Source organism: Podarcis liolepis, assembly GCF_965112155.1.
Source record: "Podarcis liolepis genome assembly, chromosome: 15".
Taxonomy (NCBI): Eukaryota; Metazoa; Chordata; class Lepidosauria; order Squamata; family Lacertidae; genus Podarcis; species Podarcis liolepis.
In genome coordinates, this window is record NC_139566.1 from 27470505 (window position 1) to 27489387 (window position 18883).

General features: G+C 46.5%; 1 protein-coding gene across 2 annotated transcripts in view; it reads left to right on the top strand.

The window, feature by feature from the left end:
- Positions 1 to 13329, top strand: part of ACADS (acyl-CoA dehydrogenase short chain) — a 29038-nt gene extending 15709 nt beyond the window's left edge. For both annotated transcript variants that reach the window (XM_083478735.1, XM_083478734.1), the window contains 8 exons: positions 1602 to 1751; positions 4171 to 4282; positions 6217 to 6368; positions 8552 to 8722; positions 10698 to 10835; positions 12151 to 12246; positions 12478 to 12534; positions 12871 to 13329. In XM_083478735.1, the coding sequence (XP_083334861.1) occupies positions 1602 to 1751; positions 4171 to 4282; positions 6217 to 6368; positions 8552 to 8722; positions 10698 to 10835; positions 12151 to 12246; positions 12478 to 12534; positions 12871 to 13023 (1029 nt within the window). In that variant the 3' untranslated portion in view covers positions 13024 to 13329. The remainder of the gene's footprint in view (positions 1 to 1601; positions 1752 to 4170; positions 4283 to 6216; positions 6369 to 8551; positions 8723 to 10697; positions 10836 to 12150; positions 12247 to 12477; positions 12535 to 12870) is intronic.
- Positions 13330 to 18883: the final 5554 nt, after the last annotated feature.

An 18883-nucleotide genomic window follows, 5' to 3' on the forward strand; every position in this document is an offset into this window, starting at 1 on the left:
GAGCTCATGCACACTCTTTATCAGCAGATAATGCACAGCCAAAAGTTGCACTCAGGAGAGCATTATTTACAAGTTTTATTCAGCGTTGATCAGAACAAAGAATTCCATGACTGCCTACTTGCTTCAGTGTCTCCGACAGAGAGAGAAAACGAAAGCAACAGAAAACATAAACATCCTGTGAACAGGAAATACGCAGACTCTGTGACTCACAGCCTGCTCCCTTTTAAGGTGGAACGGAAATATCCTAACACCCTGTCTGATATTCTGAATGACCCTAAAGGCCTGTCGCAATCCAGCAAGTTTGTCCCTGAGAAGAGCATCCATGTTGAGACTGAGACCTAATGCCCTGGTCTCCTTGACCATTGGGATTTTTAGCTTGGTCTCGGCAATGCCCAAGGCAGGCACAAACTTTTAATCCTTTGGCTCATATCCACTTGATTACAGTCAAATCTTGGTTGTCGAATGTAATCCATTCTGGAAGTCTGTTCGGCTTCCGAAATGTTCAAAAACAGAGACATGGCTTCCAATTGGTTGCAGGAGCTTCCTGCACTCAAGCGGAAGCCGCGTCAGATGTTTGCTTCTGAAAAAACGTTGAAAACCGGAGCATTTTAAAAAATAATTAAAAAATTGGCGTTCAGGAGCCAAAATGTTCCAAAAAGGAGGCATTCAGGATCCAAGGTTTGACTGTATTAGAACCAGAATTCTGCATCCAGAAAAGCTGGATTCTGCAACCTGTATAATGCAGGCTGTTTACCTTATTACGCACAAATTTGCCTCTTTGATTCTAAGAACATAAGAAAAGCCTGGCTGTTGAATCAGGCCAAAAGGGGCTGATCTAGTCCTGCATCCTGCCTGTTTTCATAGGGACTAACTAAATGCTACAAGCAGGACCTGACCACATGAGCACTCTGTTAGCACTGAACCCATTCCTCTTGCCTGCTTATTCTGCTATCCTCCTGGCTTCTAAGATGCTACCTTCCTCATATGCTTTCAAGCATGTTTTCTCTACCATGAGGGCTAGGAACTTGATTTGTTTAAAAACAAACACCTCCCCCCCCTCACACACACACATTGAAACACCTTTTTTCGTAAACCACTTTGAGATTTTTTTTGCAACCAAGTGGTTTGTAAATTTTATAAAATGAGTAAAAAAATAAAATGAAAGCCAAGATTCACAAAACTGAATTGTGCTTTCTCTCATAACCAGTTTTTCTGTCCTGAGAAACAGCAGCCATGCCCATCCTAGCTGCCGGCTCACAAATTACCTTGTTTTGTATTGAACTGGCTTCACACTCCTTAGATTTTATTGGCAAGGCTGCCTTGCACAAATGTTCTTTCAAAGAGCAGTTTAATGTAAATAAAAGAATGAATTGCACGACGTGTGGTACGCTTTCTCCTGGCAGTATGTGCTGTTCTGTAATTAAGTAATTGCTATGGTTCTGCTAGGAAGGGAAGAAGTTATGGCTGCTGCTGGATGACTGACAAGGGCAAGCGTAATCCAGTGTGGAATTGCTTTAATTCGGCTTTCAGCTGGGTTGTTTCTGCCACTGTGCTGCCTCCCCTAATCAGCTTTACATCATCATTTCCTTCTCCACTTACAGGTCAAGAAAATGGGTAGCCTTGGACTTTTTGCAATGGACGTACCTGAGAAGTATGGAGGAGCTGGTCTTGATTACTTGGCCTATTCCATCGCTGTTGAGGAAATCAGCCGAGGCTGTGCATCTACTGGCGTGATCATGAGTGTAAATAATGTAAGAGATTCCCACAGATGTTAACCTTGATTAGCATTCATTCATTGTACCTAAGAGTTAGTGGCTTGTTGTTGTTTAGTTGTGTCTGACTCTTCGTGACCCCATGGACCAGAGCATTTCAGGCACTCCTATCTTCCACTGCCTCCCGCAGTTTGGTCAAACTTCGAGAACACTGTCCAACCATCTCGTCCTCTGTCATCCCCTTCTCCTTGTGCCCTCAATCTTTCCCAACATCAGGGTCTTTTCCAGGGAGTCTTCTCTTCTCATGAGGTGGCTTCTCATGTGTGGCTAAGATACAATCAAAACAAGGCAATCTCTGACCTGGTGGGCTTACAATCTAAAAAAAACATGGCACACAAGGCAAAAAGGACAGGGAGGGAAGAGGAAAACCATCAAAATTCAGGCACAAATTTCTAAACAGTTGTTCCTACACTGACCAGCCGGCACAGTTGGAGTGCCTGATGCTTGAAGTTCATGCAAAAGTGGTACCTTGCCCTGTTAAAGTGATCATATATTTATTTATAGGAATGTTTCAGCAATTTGTTGACAGGAATGTAGTGAAAGGGATAGCTATAAACACATCTAACAGACATGTGTCAGGGTAATCAGTGTTCCAAGTCTTCAGTGAAATGGACAGACTTACGTGGCAGTCTGTTAGGAAGAAGCTGTCCGCTTGCTCTACTAAATTTATTTGCAGATGATAATATGGACTTGAGCTATTAAACCCCCTCATAGGATACTTTTTGGTTCCTGCACTTATGACTGTCGCCACTTTTTAGGAGGACCTGAAAGGAGCTAATTTAACAGCATGAAACGCAAGGGTTCAGCAGGCAGCTCTAGTTGAGAAACAGACATGTAGACTAAGGATAGTTAGAGAAATAAAAAGCAGAGGCGCATTTGCAAAAGGCTGGTGGAGCCTTATTGGTTTGACTAATATTTTAGGCAATGAAAGGAAATCCCCTAGAGTGTACTCCAATATATCAATTAAAATACTGTACAGTGGTACCCCGCAAGACGAACGCCTCGCAAGACGGAAAACCCGCTAGACGAAAGGGTTTTCCGTTTTGGAGGCGCTTCGCAAAACGAATTTCCCTATGGGCTTGCTTCGCAAGACGACAGCCCATAGGGAAATCTCTGGGACAGCGGGGAAGCGCAGCGCGTCTTCCCCACTGTCCTCGGACCTCCTCCCCCCGCCCGGCATCGGAACGAAGCTCCGATGCCGGGCACGGGGGGGGGGGGAAACGCCTCCCCCCCCCCGCCCGGCATCGGAACGAAGCTCCGATGCCGGGCGGGGGGGGACACACCTCCTCCCCCCGCCCGGCATCGGAACAAAGCTCCGATGCCGGGGGGGGGGGAACACCTCCTCCCCCCGCCCGGCATCGGAACGAAGCTCCGATGCCGGGTGGGGGGGGGGAATGCCTCCTCCCGCCGCCCAGCTTCGGATGGCTTTCCTGAAGACTTGGGGTGGGAGGAGGGTTTTCCTTCCCACCGCCAACATTCAGAATGCTGTTCTGAATGTTGGCGGTGCGGAGGAAAAACCCTCCTCCCACGCAAGCCCCGGGAACAGAGGGAAAGCGCTGCGCGCCTTCCCCTCTGTTCCCGTACCTGTCCTGAAGGCTTGCGGTGGGGAGAAAAGCCCTTCTCCGCACCGCCAGCCTGGCAAGCGGTTTCCCTAGGAACGCATTAATTGATTTTCAATGCATTCCTATAGGAAACCGTGCTTCGCAAGACGAAAAACTCGCAAGAAGAAAAAACTTGCGGAACCAATTAATTTCGTCTTGCGAGGCACCACTGTACCTCTGCATTTATTAGAACGTTTTCTGCAGAGTTTGTACATAGAAACCTCTTGGGGTTTTTTGTTTCTAGTTTCATTCAGTTGTTTGTGGTTTAGATTTCTGTAGTATTATTTTTTCCTTCTTCTAAGCTTTGTTATGTTTGTTGTGCCACTTAATAAAAGGTTTTTTTAAAATTGTAATAATATTAAGGCCTCCAGGAGCTGTTCCATGCAGCCTCCTCCAGTGTGTCATCTCTCCCTCGCCCCTCCACACTGAATAATTCTTCTGAGGGATGGAGTTGGTTGCTTGGCATTCTGGTCAGGGCGGTGTGTAAATCAGTATAACTCAGGGGTTGGCAAGGTTTACCTCGCCTGGGCTGGTTCACTCCAGTGGAGATCCCTCCGTGGGCCGGATCACCCGCAATTTCCGATGTCTGCACAGATGTGATTTCCGGCACCACGAAAGCGAGTCCCCGTGCTGCGCTGCGCCAGTTTAGCGCAGCGCATGGGGACTCAGCGAGCAGGCGGCTTGATTCGGGGGTGGCTCGTGTGCCAGTTAAACTACCCCCATGGGCTGCTTGTGGCACATGGGCCTTAGGTTGCCAACCCCTGGTATAATTTGTCTTACCTCCCCTCCCCATTTAGTCCCTCTATTTAGGACCAATTTTGAAGTTTGGGTCTGAAGAGCAGAAACAGAAGTGGATTGCACCTTTCACCAGTGGGGAGAAAATAGGGTGCTTTGCCCTAAGTGAACCAGGTAAGTTAGGCACACAGGTAATACCTTGGGGGCCTTAAAAAGAAATTATACTCAGCTTCCTGTAAGAGGGAGTGATGGCCACCAGCTTGGATGGATTCAAAAGAGGGTGAGACAAATTCATGGAGGAGGAGGCTATCAGCAGCTACTGCCTATATTCTGCCTCCACTGTCAGAGGCAATGGATCCCTCCGATACTAGTTGTTGGGAATCAAGTGGGGAGAGTTCTGCTGCCCTCATGCCCTGCATGTGGGTTTCCCATTTGGGCATCTGGTTGGCCACTGTGAGAACAGAATGCTGGACTAGAGGAGCCTTATCCCATTGGCCTTATCCATCTGCAGAGCTACTCTGATGCTCTTAATCTAGAATCTGTGTCCTGCATACATTACACAAACGGGAATATTTTGCATTTAATAATAATAATAATGCTTTATTGTTTTTTTAAAAAAACTATGTAACATATGTAATCCACAGAAAAAAGATCATACAGTGGTACCTCGCAAGACGAACGCCTCGCAAGACGGAAAACCCGCTAGACGAAAGGGTTTTCCGTTTTGGAGGCGCTTCGCAAGACGAATTTCCCTATGGGCTTGCTTCGCAAGACGACAGCCCATAGGGAAATATCCGGGACAGCGGGGAAGCGCAGCGCGTCTTCCCCACTGTCCTCGGACCTCCTCCGAAGCCGGGCGGTGGGGCGGGAACGCCTCCTCCCGCCGCCGCCGGGCTTCGGAACGATGCTCCGAAGCCGGGCGGCGGGGCAGGAACACCTTCTGAAGGCGGGCGGGGGGCGAAAGTCTTTGTCCCCCCTGCCTGCCTTCCCAGGGGCTTTTGAATCGCCCCGGACAGCGGAGAAGTCCTCCGCTGTCCCGGGGCGATTTTAAAATGCCGCCCGCCAGCATTTTAAGATCACCCAGACAGCGGAGAAGTCCTCCGCTGTCCCGGGGTTTTTTAAAATGCTGGGGGTGGGAAGAAAAGCCCTTGTCCCCCCCCCCCAGCCTTCAGAAGAGGTCCAGGGACAGACTGTCCCCAGACCTGGTCTGAAGGCGGTTTCCCTAGGAACGCATTAATTGATTTTCAATGCATTCCTATGGGAAACCATGCATCGCAAGACGAAAAACTCGCAAGACGAAGAGACTTGCGGAACGAATTAATTTCGTCTTGCGAGGCACCACTGTACAAACAAACATTCGTTCAATAGCTAGTGCTTGTATGGAAAGGAGACGCTATCTCATCCAAATCAGACTGGCAAAATAAGATGCGGTCATATGCAGAGCTAACCAGGTTATCAGCAAGGTTCCGAGATGTTACCGATGAAAAATTTAATAGAAAGTGGGAAATGTACAGAGTTTATCTAAAAGAACATTGCAAAAATATAAATCCATTGGCAGGTCTGGACTGACTTACCTGCGTGTAATAGGAGAATCTTACAAAATTATTGTAACTGGAATAACCTAGAGGAGATAAAGCTTAGTGTGATATGGGAACCACAAATGAGCATATTTTGCATTCATTCTGTTCCCCGCAAGTTGTTATCCATTCCCTAGGCATGTGGAGCATTAAGGAACTTGTGTTATGACATTTAGTCGTGCCATGGGTCCCCAGAGGTGGTTGAACTAGTGACTGCCATCACTCTCAACCAGCATAGCCAATGGTCAAGGATGGAGGGACACACACACACAGACAAACAACTGGTGGTGTCTCTAGCTCAGGGTGGTTGTTTATTCTTACCAACAGCAGCCAGAAAGTCTGGTCTGGCGGAGAGCGGTGGGTGTGTTAAAAAGGCTTATTCTGCAATTGAAATACAGCTGGAGGATGGGGCTGCACGAGGAGATGGGACTCCTCTGCTGAGTCAAGACTTGAGTTTTCACAGTCCCCTCTCCAAGAGGGAGCAGCGCCAGGTCTTTGGGTCAGAAACCCTTTTGGTTTTCTCTTGCTAAGGCAACGGCAGCGACGCCGGAGCTGCTTCAACAGTTGCACGGCTGGTTGGGGACGAGTGGGTCCTGAACGGCACCAAAGCCTGGATCACAAACGCCTGGGATGCCTCTGCAACGGTGGTCCTTGCCACCACAGACAAGTCTCTGAAGCATAAGGTGAGTGTAGCCCTTAGGGTCAGTCTTCACAACCAGGAAAGCTGGGGCTGAGCTAGGTCCCCACACAAAGGGGCTTTGTCCCAGGGGTGTATTGGTTTGTTTTTAAATGCAGCCTTTCCCAGTGATGTAAGAGGGACCGAGAAACTTTTGACTCTGTTGCTAGCCTTTATTCCCTGCTCTGCCCAGCAGAAGTAGAAATGGGATAGATGGTCTAGATCAGCCTTGCTCAACCTGTGGGTCCCCAGATGTTGTTGAACTACAACTCCCATCACCCCTAGCTAGCAAGGCCAGAGCTCAGGGATGATGGGAGTTGTAGTCCAACAACATCTGGGGACCCACAGGTTGAGAACCGCTGGTCTAGATGCACTGGACTTACGACTCCCATAAGAGTATGGCTCCCGTGCTGGCTGAAGCCAATGGGAGTTTTAGTCCACAATACTTGTCTCTGGTTCGCCAGAAGCGGCTTAGTCATGCTGGCCACATGACCCGGAAGCTGTACACCGGCTCCCTCGGCCGATAAAGCGAGATGAGCGCTGCAACCCCAGAGTCGGTCATGCCTGGACCTAATGGTCAGGGGTCCTTTTACCTTTACCTTTTGAGCTGGCTTCCTCCCGATGGCCCTAACAGTCTTTCAGGCAAAATCTTTAGCCCAACTCCTATATGGCTCTCAAATTAGCCCCACTGCCAACCTTAAGACCCTTGAAACAGTACAATCTAAATTCTTAAGATCATTATTTGCTACCCCTAAGTGTATACCTAGCACAGTCTTAAGGCAAGAAGCAGGACTGCCCAGAGTGGAATTAAAAGTCTGGGAACAAGCAATATCCCTCTGGCTGAAAATCCATTACAATCCTAAGGGACTATTACCCTGCTTCCTGGCCGCAGTTCCCTATCCTCCTTGGCTCATGCAAATAACTAACAAGATCAAACAAATTGGCCTAAACCCTGAAAATCTTTTTATTGGAACTTTGAACAAGGCAAAAGCAATTATCACTCGGAGACTTTATGATATTGAACTGCAACAAGAAGGCGCCCTACTCCCGGAGACGTATAGATGTTTAAAAGCTTGGCCTAATTTTGCAGCTGCCCCTTACTTAACTAACATCACTAACGAAGCCTATAGATGGGCTTTCTCTAGAGCCCGCTTTGAGACAATGCCCTCAGCAGTGCTGTACGGCAAATTCATGCGGGTCCCAATGCATGCGCGTCTCTGCTCTTGTATGTCTAATAAGGTAGAATCTGTCACACACATTCTTCTATTTTGCGAATTTTATAGTGAAGAACAAGTTCAACTTATTTTACCGCTTCTATCAAAATTTATACCCCTTCAATATTATTTGGAATCCTCCCCCGAAATTCTTCGAAAATACCTCCTGGAAGATTCCTCAAGCTCAATATCATATGAGGTGGCTAAATTTTGCACTTTAGTAATTAGGAAGCGTAAATCTCTTCTGCTGAATGGCACACTGCGAAGTTCCCTTGTGTAACCTTTTTTTTCTGAGGTTGTTGTTGATTTCTTGTTGTTTGATCTTGTGGTGTTTAGTGTCACTGGCTTTGGCCGCAATAAAACTTGCTTGCTTGCTTTACCTTTTATCAGGTTGGGGAAGGTTGGTTTATAGCCAGCCAGGTGGTATAGTGGTTAGAGTGGTTGGACTAGGATCTGGGAGACTAGGATCCAAATCCCCACATGGTCATGAAGCTCACTGGGTAAACCAGTCACTGCCTCTCAACCTTGATAATCTCACAAGGTCATTGTGGGGATTCAGAGCTACCTTGAGCTGTTTGGAGGAAAAAGTGGAATGCAATGCATAAATAGCCTGCCAGGGATCCCAGCTCAGGCAGGCAGGAGAAGAAGAAGAGTTTGGATTTGATATCCCGCTTTATCATTACCCGAAGGAGTCTCAAAGCAGCTACCATTCTCCTTTCCCTTCTTCCCCCACAACAAACACTCTGTGAGGTGAGGCTGAGAGACTTCAGAGAAGTGTGACTGGCCCAAGGTCACCCAGCAGCTGCATGTGGAGGAGCGGAGACGCGAACCCAGTTCACCAGATTATGAGTCTACTGCTCTTAACCACTGCACCACACTGGAGAGACTTGTCAAGCCACTGGTGGATCACCGGTCATGCCAGCAGACCTCCTTCTGCGTGAGCAACTTGCCAACGTTGTTCTGTCTTGTCGCGCAGGGCATCAGCGCCTTCCTCGTCCCCATGCCAACCCCTGGCCTGTCCCTGGGAAAGAAAGAAGACAAGCTGGGCATCCGAGCCTCCTCCACCGCCAACCTGATCTTCGAGGACTGCCGGATCCCCAAGGCCAACCTCCTGGGGGAGCAGGGGATGGGCTTCAAGATTGCCATGGTGAGTAAATTATTTTAACGGTGAGGAAGAGGGGAGGGAATGGGGTTAAGCAGACCCTCTGCCTGCACTGGAAGCACAAAGGGTGGCGGTTCTGGCCTTCGCACCCTCTTCCCCTCCATGCCCTGTTTTCAGCCTTTCAGGAATTTGGCGGATCACTATGTTCCTGTTTTCTTTTAAAGTGTGTGTTGGGGAAGACTCGTGTCCTTCATGCCCTCTCTGTCTGGCCCACAGGCCCCTCCTTAGACAATGCACCCTTTCACTGCCTGTCTGTGAACTCTAATAAACGCCTCTTGCTTGTCTGGATAGGTAGTTGTTGCCCAAGTGTACGTAGGAGCTAGCCTATGTCTATGAGAACATCTGTGGGTTTTTTAAAATTTGATTTTCTGTTTTTGCTAATTTTTTATTACACCTAGTGTTTTTTATTGCTATTTTTAACAAATGTTTTATACAATTTTGTAAGTGGTATGTAAAACTTGCTAAATAATAATGTGTATCCCCTGGCTGAGGAAGAGGGGGGCGCCACCTACTCCACTTTGGGAATTAAACTCTGGAACTCACTCCCACAAGAGGCAGCGAGGGACAATAACATGGATGACTTTAAAAGAGCTTGGCGCCAATAGCCATGTTAGCTGTGTTTTACCTCCACAGCTGGAGACAACAATGCTTTTGAATACCAGTTGCTGGAAACCACAGGACAGAAGAGGGCCTTTGTGCTTGGGCATGGGACACGGGTGGCTCTGTGGTCTAAACCACTGAGCCTCTTGGGCTTGTCGATCGGAGGGTCAGCGGTTCAAATCTCTGCAACGGGGTGAGCTCCTGTTGCTCTGTCCGAGCTTCTGCCAACCTAGCAGTTTGAAAGCATGCCAGTGCGAGTAGATAAATAGGTACTGTGGTGGGAAGGTAAATGGTGTTTCTGTGCGCTCTGGTTTCCGTCATGGTGTCCCATTGTGCCAGAAGCTGTTTAGTCCTGCTGGCCACATGACCCAGAAAGCGCTCTGTGGACAAACGCCGGCTCCCTTGGCCTGAAAGCGAGATGAGCGCCACAACCCCATAGTCACCTTTGACTGGACTTAACCGTCCAGGGGTCCTTTACTTGAGGACTTTCCATTGGGGCATCCAGTTGGCCACTGTGAGAAGAGGATGCTGGACCAGATGGGCCACTGGCCTAATCCAGCAAAGGCACCTTGTGTCCTTATAAAGAGACCATTGGTCCATCCAAACTCAGTATTGTTGGCAGTGATTGGCAACAGCTCTCCAGGGGATTTAGGGATGTTTTTTTCCTTCCTTGGCTCATCCTGGCCATGCTGCCAAGGGACTGAGCTTGGGGCTTTTTACAGGCAGAGATTAAAGCAGTGTGAGGCGGTGGGAGAGGAGGTCCTCCAGTATGTATCCCCTCCAAAAGGTTTGTGGTTCTGGGGAAACCCAAGAGCTGCACTCTGGTTTTTTAACCCCCCATTTAAGACAGTTCTTGCTTCACAAAGTGGTGCATATCATAAATAATAGTAATGGAAAGATAGAAAGGCAGGCCTTGAGATTAGTCTCTTGTCATAGATAAGAGATAAGGTCAGGTGGATCACAGTCTGAGACAGCAAAGCCTGAAGCCATAATCTACTTACACTGGTATAATACTGCTTCCACCCCAAGGATTGTGAGAACTGGACTTCTCTAAGCATCCTTGCCAGACTGCAGTTCCCAGGAATCTTCTGGCAAAGCCAGGATAGTTTTAAAATAGTGTAAGACAATGTAAGTTTGTACTGTGTGTGTCTCTTCATTGTGGCTCATCTGGAGGCAGTAGCAAAACTGCCCCACTCCATGCTTCACTAACAGCTGCCTGAATTTACTGGATGCTGGGCTTTGCAAAGTCTGCCCAGTCATTCCATAGTCTTAAGACTGCCTTCAGTTAAAGTTGGCTTTTCCTGATGTGACTGGTTGTAGTGCACAAACTCATTTTTTTGTCTTTCCACCTTCCTTTCAGCAAACCCTGGACTCTGGGAGGATTGGAATTGCATCTCAGGCATTAGGAATAGCCCAGGCAGCTCTCGATTGTGCTGTGGATTACTCTGAGAAAAGGGTGGCTTTTGGCTCCCCCATTACTAAGCTGCAGGCCATTCAGGTACATAGATAGATCTCTCTCTTACAGGGGCTATTCTCTTTGTAGTTCCAGGACTCATCAATACTTAAAAATAATAATAATAATAATAATATATCTTGGGAAATATTATAAAATCAGTGAATGTTAGAATGATGTTGGATAAAAAGAAGTTAAGTGGGTTACCAGCTGTAATGATTAAGATAATTGGGGGGGGGGGAGAAAGGTGTAAAATTAAGTGAAAATTAAGGGTGAGGATTTGCTGAATGAATAATTTGAATTGGAATACAAAAAGGGGAGGTATGAGGAGGTCCGAGAAATAAGTTAAAAGAAAATAAGTGAATGAAATTATATGTGTTTATATTTTTGTATTTTTGTTTTTTGCTTTTTTTTGTATACCCTCTGAAAAGTTAATAAATATATTTTTTTAAAAAATTAAAATAAAAAATAATAATAATCAGGGAGGCTAACCTGCAGCCCCACTGTTTTTGCTGAACTAGAGCAGGAAGGCTTGCCTGGCACCCTTGTTACATATACTTAGGTGCTGAGCAAAAACATTTCTCTTCTCCCAGGCCTTTGGCTAATTAAACAATCTTTGGCACTTTAAACCGTGGGGGGGGGGGTATTTGTTTTCATTTGTTACCGTGTTATGTATTTTTGTGTTTTTATATTGTAATCCTCCCTGTGATCTTTGGATGAAGGCTGATACAGAAATGTTATTCTTGTTATTATTAGTGCTCCCATCAGCTCTGGGCAGCATGGAAGTTGTCCTTCAGCAGCAGCTGATGGGCTGCAGGTTTGCCAATCTGTTTTAGAGAAAAATGTCAAAACAGAAGAGCTGGAATTCATTGTGTACTTGTTGCACAACTTGATTACTTTGGGAACATCAATATCTTAAAAGTGAAATGGTTTCCCTGACCAGGACCAGCCCAGAGGGCACACCCTTCCTCCTATAATTACATGGGGCACAAGGGCATTCAAAGAACCATCATCCTCGGTGTATGGTTCCACATGGGATGGATTTCTTAGTCTTCCACTTGATGTTCCTGCAAGACATTCAAAATTAGTGAGACAAGGCATATGCTTTGCTTCATTCAGAAACTGGATAGTGGTTGAGCTTCTGTTAAGTACTTGCTGTGCTCATTTTGATTTGTTGCATGCAGAACCAGCCTTGCCTTTCGATGTTTTGAACAGCAGTTCCCGTCAGCCCCAGCCAGCGCAGCCCCAAACAGGAGTTGTAGTTCAAAACATGTGGACAGCACTGGCTTGGGGAAGGATGGTGCAGAATATCTAGGGCCGCCAGAGTTATTCAACCTACCATGGTGTTTTGTGTCTGTAGTTCAAGCTGGCTGACATGGCACTGGCCCTCGAGAGCGCCCGTCTGCTGACATGGAGAGCCGCCATGTTGAAGGACAACGGAAAGCCCTACACAAAGGTAATAGTGCTTGTCTTCACAGATAACGGACAGGTTGCAGGCACCCTAGAAATGTGTGCAAAGGCCAAAAAACAACAACGTTCCCTGGGCTATAGAAAATCCCCCACCCCACCCCGTTTTGCAAGGTGGGCTGGTGTGGCAAGTGACTCTCCTTATCACCACGCAACACTTAGGGCTGTGGGGTTAGGTTTGCCTGGACTGTAGCACTTTTCTCTCCTCTACTCCAAACAGGAAGCTGCGATGGCAAAGCTGTCTGCCTCCGAGGCTGCAACTTCAATTTCCCATCAGGTAAGCCTGTGCCTCTTCGTGCCCATGAGCACAGAGGAAGAAGCTCTCCCCTTCCGTACAGCTGGCACGCTGCTGGCTTACATGGAGCAAGAGACACAGCCGAAATCTCTCTCCTTGGACCGTTCTGTCACCGTGGCCACAAACGAGTCCCTGTAGGTTTGTGGGGCTCTTAAATGACCCTGGCAAATGAACAGAGCATGCGGTAGGGGGAGCGAGTGGCGTACTTCCTTTCCATCTCCTGGATGTAAGTGCATCCCTCCCCATTTTTCATCTCTGTTGCCGTGCTGCAGCCACAGCATCCAATGCTGATGCAGTTGGGATGCTTTTTTATTTCAGGCAATCCAGATCCTGGGAGGGATGGGCTACGTGACAGAGATGCCGGCGGAGCGCCACTACCGGGATGCTCGGATTACGGAGATCTACGAGGGAACTAGCGAGATACAGAGGCTGGTCATTGCAGGGCAGCTGTTGAAAGCTTATCGAGGCTGAGGGGGAGAAGATCTGTGTTTCAGCGCCTCCTACTTTATTGCAGAGATGCACGTGCGATTAGAGATGGTAGACCCTGGGTCTGGTTACAAACCAACACAGAGCCCCATTTGCCAGAGTCTGGGCAGAGTAGGAGACTTGGGCCGCCAGTCACTGCATGCCACAGCATTCACTGTGAGAGTTGAACAGTAAGCCAGAGCGGAGAGTCTCAAGACAGCAAGATAAAAGTGTCCTCTGCCTTTAAGGTGCCTTAGTTAAAGATATATATATATATACATACACAAAATGAATAAATTGCACTACCAAGGGTTTGATTTCTCTCTCCTCACCCCACTTTGCACTACAACCTCAGGTTGCATTTAATGGACATTCATTTGTTTCTTTAAACTACTTCTGTCTGCAGCAGAGATCAGGAGTGCAGAACTGTTATGTGGATAAAAGGCTAAATGAAAACTCTTCTCCAGCATCAGATACTGCCCTGAATGTTAGTCGGGTGCAAGGGTGGGCACCCACTAAGAATACCCATTGAGACCTGTGGGTATAGGGTAGTATACAAATTTAATAAATAATAATAAATAATAATCTGGAAGCATAGTAATTATTGCCATGGACCACTGGCAATAAATGGAAGATTATGTTCATGTTTTTTAGTAGTGGCAACAGATAAAAGTCACAGCTGCTCTGGGTACTTAGGCAATGTCCTGCTGGTTGGTGAAAGGCATCCTCCTTATCCTCTCTGTGATGTGAAGTGTCTGGGAAAGAAACTGAGATGCCTGTGCATTTTTTTCTCGCATACAATACGGACTCTTGCCAGCATTCCTTCTGCTGGGGTCTCCGCTATGTGGGTTCTCACTTGCAGGGGGAGAAAGAGACCAACCTTGGACTCTGCAAAGCTTTCCACATCTCAGCCTGGATGTTGGGTAGAGTACAGCGCTGGTAATGCCAAGGTTGCAGGTTCAATCCCCGTTTGGGACAGCTGCATATTCCTCCATTGCGAGGGGCTGGATCCTCAGACTCTACAACTCTATGATTCGATCAAAGCAGTTAAGGCCTTTGACAGTGTAAAGCAGGGGTCGGCAAAGTTTTTGTGGCTTGGGCCGGTTCACGGTCCCGCAGACGCCGCGGTGGACCGGAGTGCATATGCATGCATGCGCAAACACTATTTCCAGCATGGAGCAGGCGTGCGCAGCTTCCCACTGGCTGCAGGAACTCCCCAAGTGGGCGGTGGGGGTCCATGGGCCGGTTAAACGACCCCCGTGGGGCACTTGTGACCCATGGGCCGTAGGTTGCTGACCCCTGGTGTAAAGAGCAATTAAGAGTAACTGCTATAGCAAATGCTCTCACAGCTAATGGCTCCTCTTCAGTTGGGCAAGGAGATTTAAGATGCAGGCCACTTACTCCACTCTAAAAATACAACCAAACCCCACCTCCTTGCCGAATTTCTAAAATCAATGTTTAGAATTACACACAGCCATCTGTGGCTGATTTCCACCTTACCTACCATGGATAACAATTATTACAATACAACATTGTACATACAGGATGAGGTGTGGTGGCTATTCAGTATGACAACTAAATAGAACAAACTTCAAGCAGCAGTGGCACTCTAAACAATCACCTGACATTCAGAAGACATCTTAAGGCAGCCCTGTTCAGGGAAGTTTTTAATATGTAACGCTGTACTGTTTTTAACACTTGATTGGGAGCCGCCCAGAGTGGCTGGGCAAACTCAGCCAGATGGGCGGGGTATAAATAAATTATTATTATTATTATTATTATTATTATTATTATTATTATTATTATTATTATTATCATCATCACCATCATCTACATTTTACTATAGGATTTTAGCACTAGACAACTGATGAGAGAAGTCAGCTTTCTAACCTGTTTTATGAATGTGTCGAAAATAACTTGCTGGTTACAACGGAAACTGTTCTGGACTTGGTGGCCCTTTGGTCTGAAGCAGCAGAACGAGCTCCTAGTGGGAACATAACACTCTCAGCACCACTTGCAGTAAGAAGCCAGGGTAGACGTGGCCATCCCTGTTCTGTATGCAAATCCTACTTCCTCCACACCAGAAACACTTCTCTGGGGACACTCACACCCCACGATAACCTAGAAAGGCCATAAACATGTTTAATTTGATGCCTGAGAAAAATCCCAAAGCTGCTTTCTTGTTTACTTGGGGAATTAGTCTGCCTGGCCTCATCTAAAGCATGAATGAAAGATGTGGCTTCCGGCAGAGTGCATTGTGCTCACAAGCCAACTTGGGCTCCCAGTTTCAATTAAAAAAACAAACCAAACTTAACCCAACAAGTTTTTCTTAATTTAAAGAGGGCAATTGGCAACCAGCGTAACTTATTCAGCATTTTATCAAGCTTGCCGGATCTGCAGTTCGGTTTGTGGTAAGTGAAGGTCAGTGAATTCCCTTGCCTCTTTCCTGGGAACTATGCAGCAAGCAACCTGTCCATTTACTATTTTTTATACCACCCTTCATCAAAACACAAGTAAAAGCACAAATAAATAGAACAAAAACAACACCCTCAACACACACACACCAAACATTTAAAAGGCTGTAGAATGTTAATCATCCAAAGACCTGGTTGAAGAACCTTTTCACAAGGCACCTAAAGATATATAAGGTGCCAGGCAAACCTCTTTAGGGAGAGCATTTCATAAACGGGGAGCCACTGCAGAAAAGGCCCGTTCTCATGTTGCCACCCTCCAGACCTCGTGTGGAGGCACACAAAGAAGGGCTTCAGAGGAAGAACACAGGGCTGGGATCGGTTCATATGAAAAGAGGCAGTCTTTGAGGTATGGTGGTCCTGAGCAATTTACAGCTACTGCTTTGCTAATATCTTCTTCTTTGGAGATCCACTCATAGCAGAGTAAGATTGTCTTCCATTAACAATGAGTCCAAGTGACTGTGAAGGCCAATTCTGGATCCACATGTCTTTCCACAGTGGGGACATTGGTTTCTGGGCAGGAGTTGATCACGGTGTGGATTTGCCAAGCGTGCCTTCCTCCTAGCACATTTCTCCCTTGCATCCTGAATTTGAGTGTCTTCAAACCCATGACACCTTTGGTAAGGGCTGTTCTCCAACTGGAGCGCTTGCAGGCCAGTGTTTCCCAGTTGTCAGTGTTTATACTACATTTTTAAAGATTTGCCTTGAGACAGTCTTTAAACCTCTTTTGTTGACCACCAGCATTACGCTTTCCATTTTTAAGTTCGGAATAGAGTAGTTGCTTTGGAAGACGATCATCAGGCATCCACACAACATGACCAGTCCAACAAAGTTGATGTTGAAGAATCATCGCTTCCACAGTGGTGATCTTTGCTTCTTCCAGTACACTGATATTAGTTTGCCTGTCTTCCCAAGTGATGTGTAAAATTTTTCAGAGACACGGTTGATGGAATCTTTCGAGGAGTTGGAGATGGCGTTTATAAGTGGTCCATGTTTCACAAGCATATAGTAAGGTTGGTAGTACAATAGCTTTGTAAACAAGCATTTTGCAAATATAACCCTTGTGGGGCACGTCAAGTGATTTATGACAGTTTTTGCTCCTCAAAAACTGTTGGGAGACATTTCTCCCCCAAATAGTTTACCGCCAGCTCTCAGTGCTCTTCAACTGCACGGTTTTACTTTCAAACACCAGCCTCTGCAAGCTCCAAGCCCATAGGGAGAATGGAAAGATAATCATGACAGAATCAGGATTCACGATTACATTAACTGAAGCCCTTGGGAAAACTGGACCCAAACGAACAAGATTAATTTAAATGGGGACAAGGCTCTACACCTAGGCAGGAATAATCAGCAGCCCCAATATTAGATGGGGGACACCTGGTTTGCCATTATTACATGTGAAAAGGATCTAGGGGTTCTTGGTAGACCACAAGCTTAACATGAGTCAACAGTGTGATGCAGCAGCAAATAAAGCTAATACTATTCTGCGCTATTCTATGGTTTTGACCTATAAAGCTTTAGACAGCTCAGGACCTCAATACCTCAAAAACCACCTCTCCCCATATGAACTGATCCAGACTCTGCAACCATCATCTGAGGCCCTTCTTCATGTTTCCTCCCCCCCCCCCCTGGAGGTTTGAAGGGTTTAAACACGAGAACAGGCCTCTCTTTTTTTGCACTAGCTTATTTTGGGGGATGCTCTCCCCAAGGAGGCTCACCTGGTGCCTTCATTACATATCATTAGGCACCAGGCAAAACCTTTCTCTTCACCCAGGTGTTCGGCTGATTAACATTCCACGACCTTTTAAATGTGTCTGTGGGAAGGGTGTTATTATTTTGTTTTGCTTTGCTTTTGTTTTATTAGGTATCTTGCATTTTTGTTGTGAACCGCCCTATAATCTTCAGATGAAGGGCGGCATACAAATTTAATTAATAAATAATGATGAGGATGGACAAGCATCCTCATCAGTTCAAGAATTTAACTTCCAGATGCTGTGCCCCCCCAACATGCTGCAGACAAAGGAAGCACAAAAAAAATCCAAAGCCATTTTTTGTCCACTGAAGACTGAACACTTCACCACCCCTTCCAATTCAATACAATGCGGCTGCAGCCACTGTAGAATTCATGGCACTTGCTAGGGGTAGAATCCAACTTGGTGCCACTACTCTCAACCTAACCACGTAAAGATTTCTTGTTGAGCAATTGAATGTTTCCCCCTCCATGTGAACACCCACTAAATGTGGTCTGTTCCTCCGACCTCCTGGAAGGGTTCTGCGGAGAGCACAAGGGAGGCGACGCAGCAGTTGAATAGGTTTTCAGCAAAAGACATTTCAACAGCACTGTGTGCCCTTAATTCCCCAAGGCGGTGCCAGTGAAGCAAGCAAAGGGCTTCAGGAACTGCACAGGACTGCTGAGTAAAGCCCTAGACTTGTCAACACAATACAATGAGGTTGGGCAGGCACTACCCTGGCCAACGCCTCCTGGCCCAATCCCAAATTACACAACAGTGGGATTAACAGCTGCTGCTTCCACAGGAAAACCTGCTTTGTAAAGAGAGCCAGGATACTGGACAAATTGATTACGGTGAAGTTGGCATCGTGATAGCTCGTGTGGCAAAATGGCTCCAAAGACTGCTGCGAATCAGGGAGCCTCCTGCTTCAGTTCCACCAGCAATGAGCACACAACAGACCACTGTCCCCCTCAGCAGGAGGGCACATAACAGGGTGATATTATGGCTGTTCAGGACAGAAACACAATACAAAGGAATATACTTAAGCCCTATTTGAAGTATCACTAGTAGTGGAATAAATGAATCCGTTTCTTACAGAACTAGCATAAACCCAGTTAAACCAGATGAGAGTTTTAAGTGATCATAAATGCACAGCAGGTACGTAATGTTGAAGGTTGTGGAACATCAACTATAAAATCACACCTTCCTCCTGCAGTGGAAAGTCAAAGCAGAAAATGCTACCTGTCTTAAGGGCTGTTATTTAACCCACTATTGTACAGTGTTTCGCCTCCTTATGTGCTGAGAGAGCTGGTTATTACAAAAGGTTTTTTAAAAAGAATTCTGAGTAAACAGGGCCTTGAGAGTCAATGCCTCAATTATGTATAATTTCCACACAGTTGGTTTTAGGAAATCTTAGAGAACTACAGGCAGCAAATTAATGGGCACTCTGGATGATGGTGGGGCATTAATTACTGCACCATGACAGAGTCAGATTCCACTGCTATATAATCCAATTTGAAACTGCTGAGTTTTAAAGTAAGATTTACATGGCATGGAGAGCCTTTCCACCAGTTTGTACTACATGTAATCTGGGTTTATCATGAAGGCCACCAACCTTGATGTCTTTGAAAGATTAGACAAATTCATGGAGGAGAGGGCTATCAA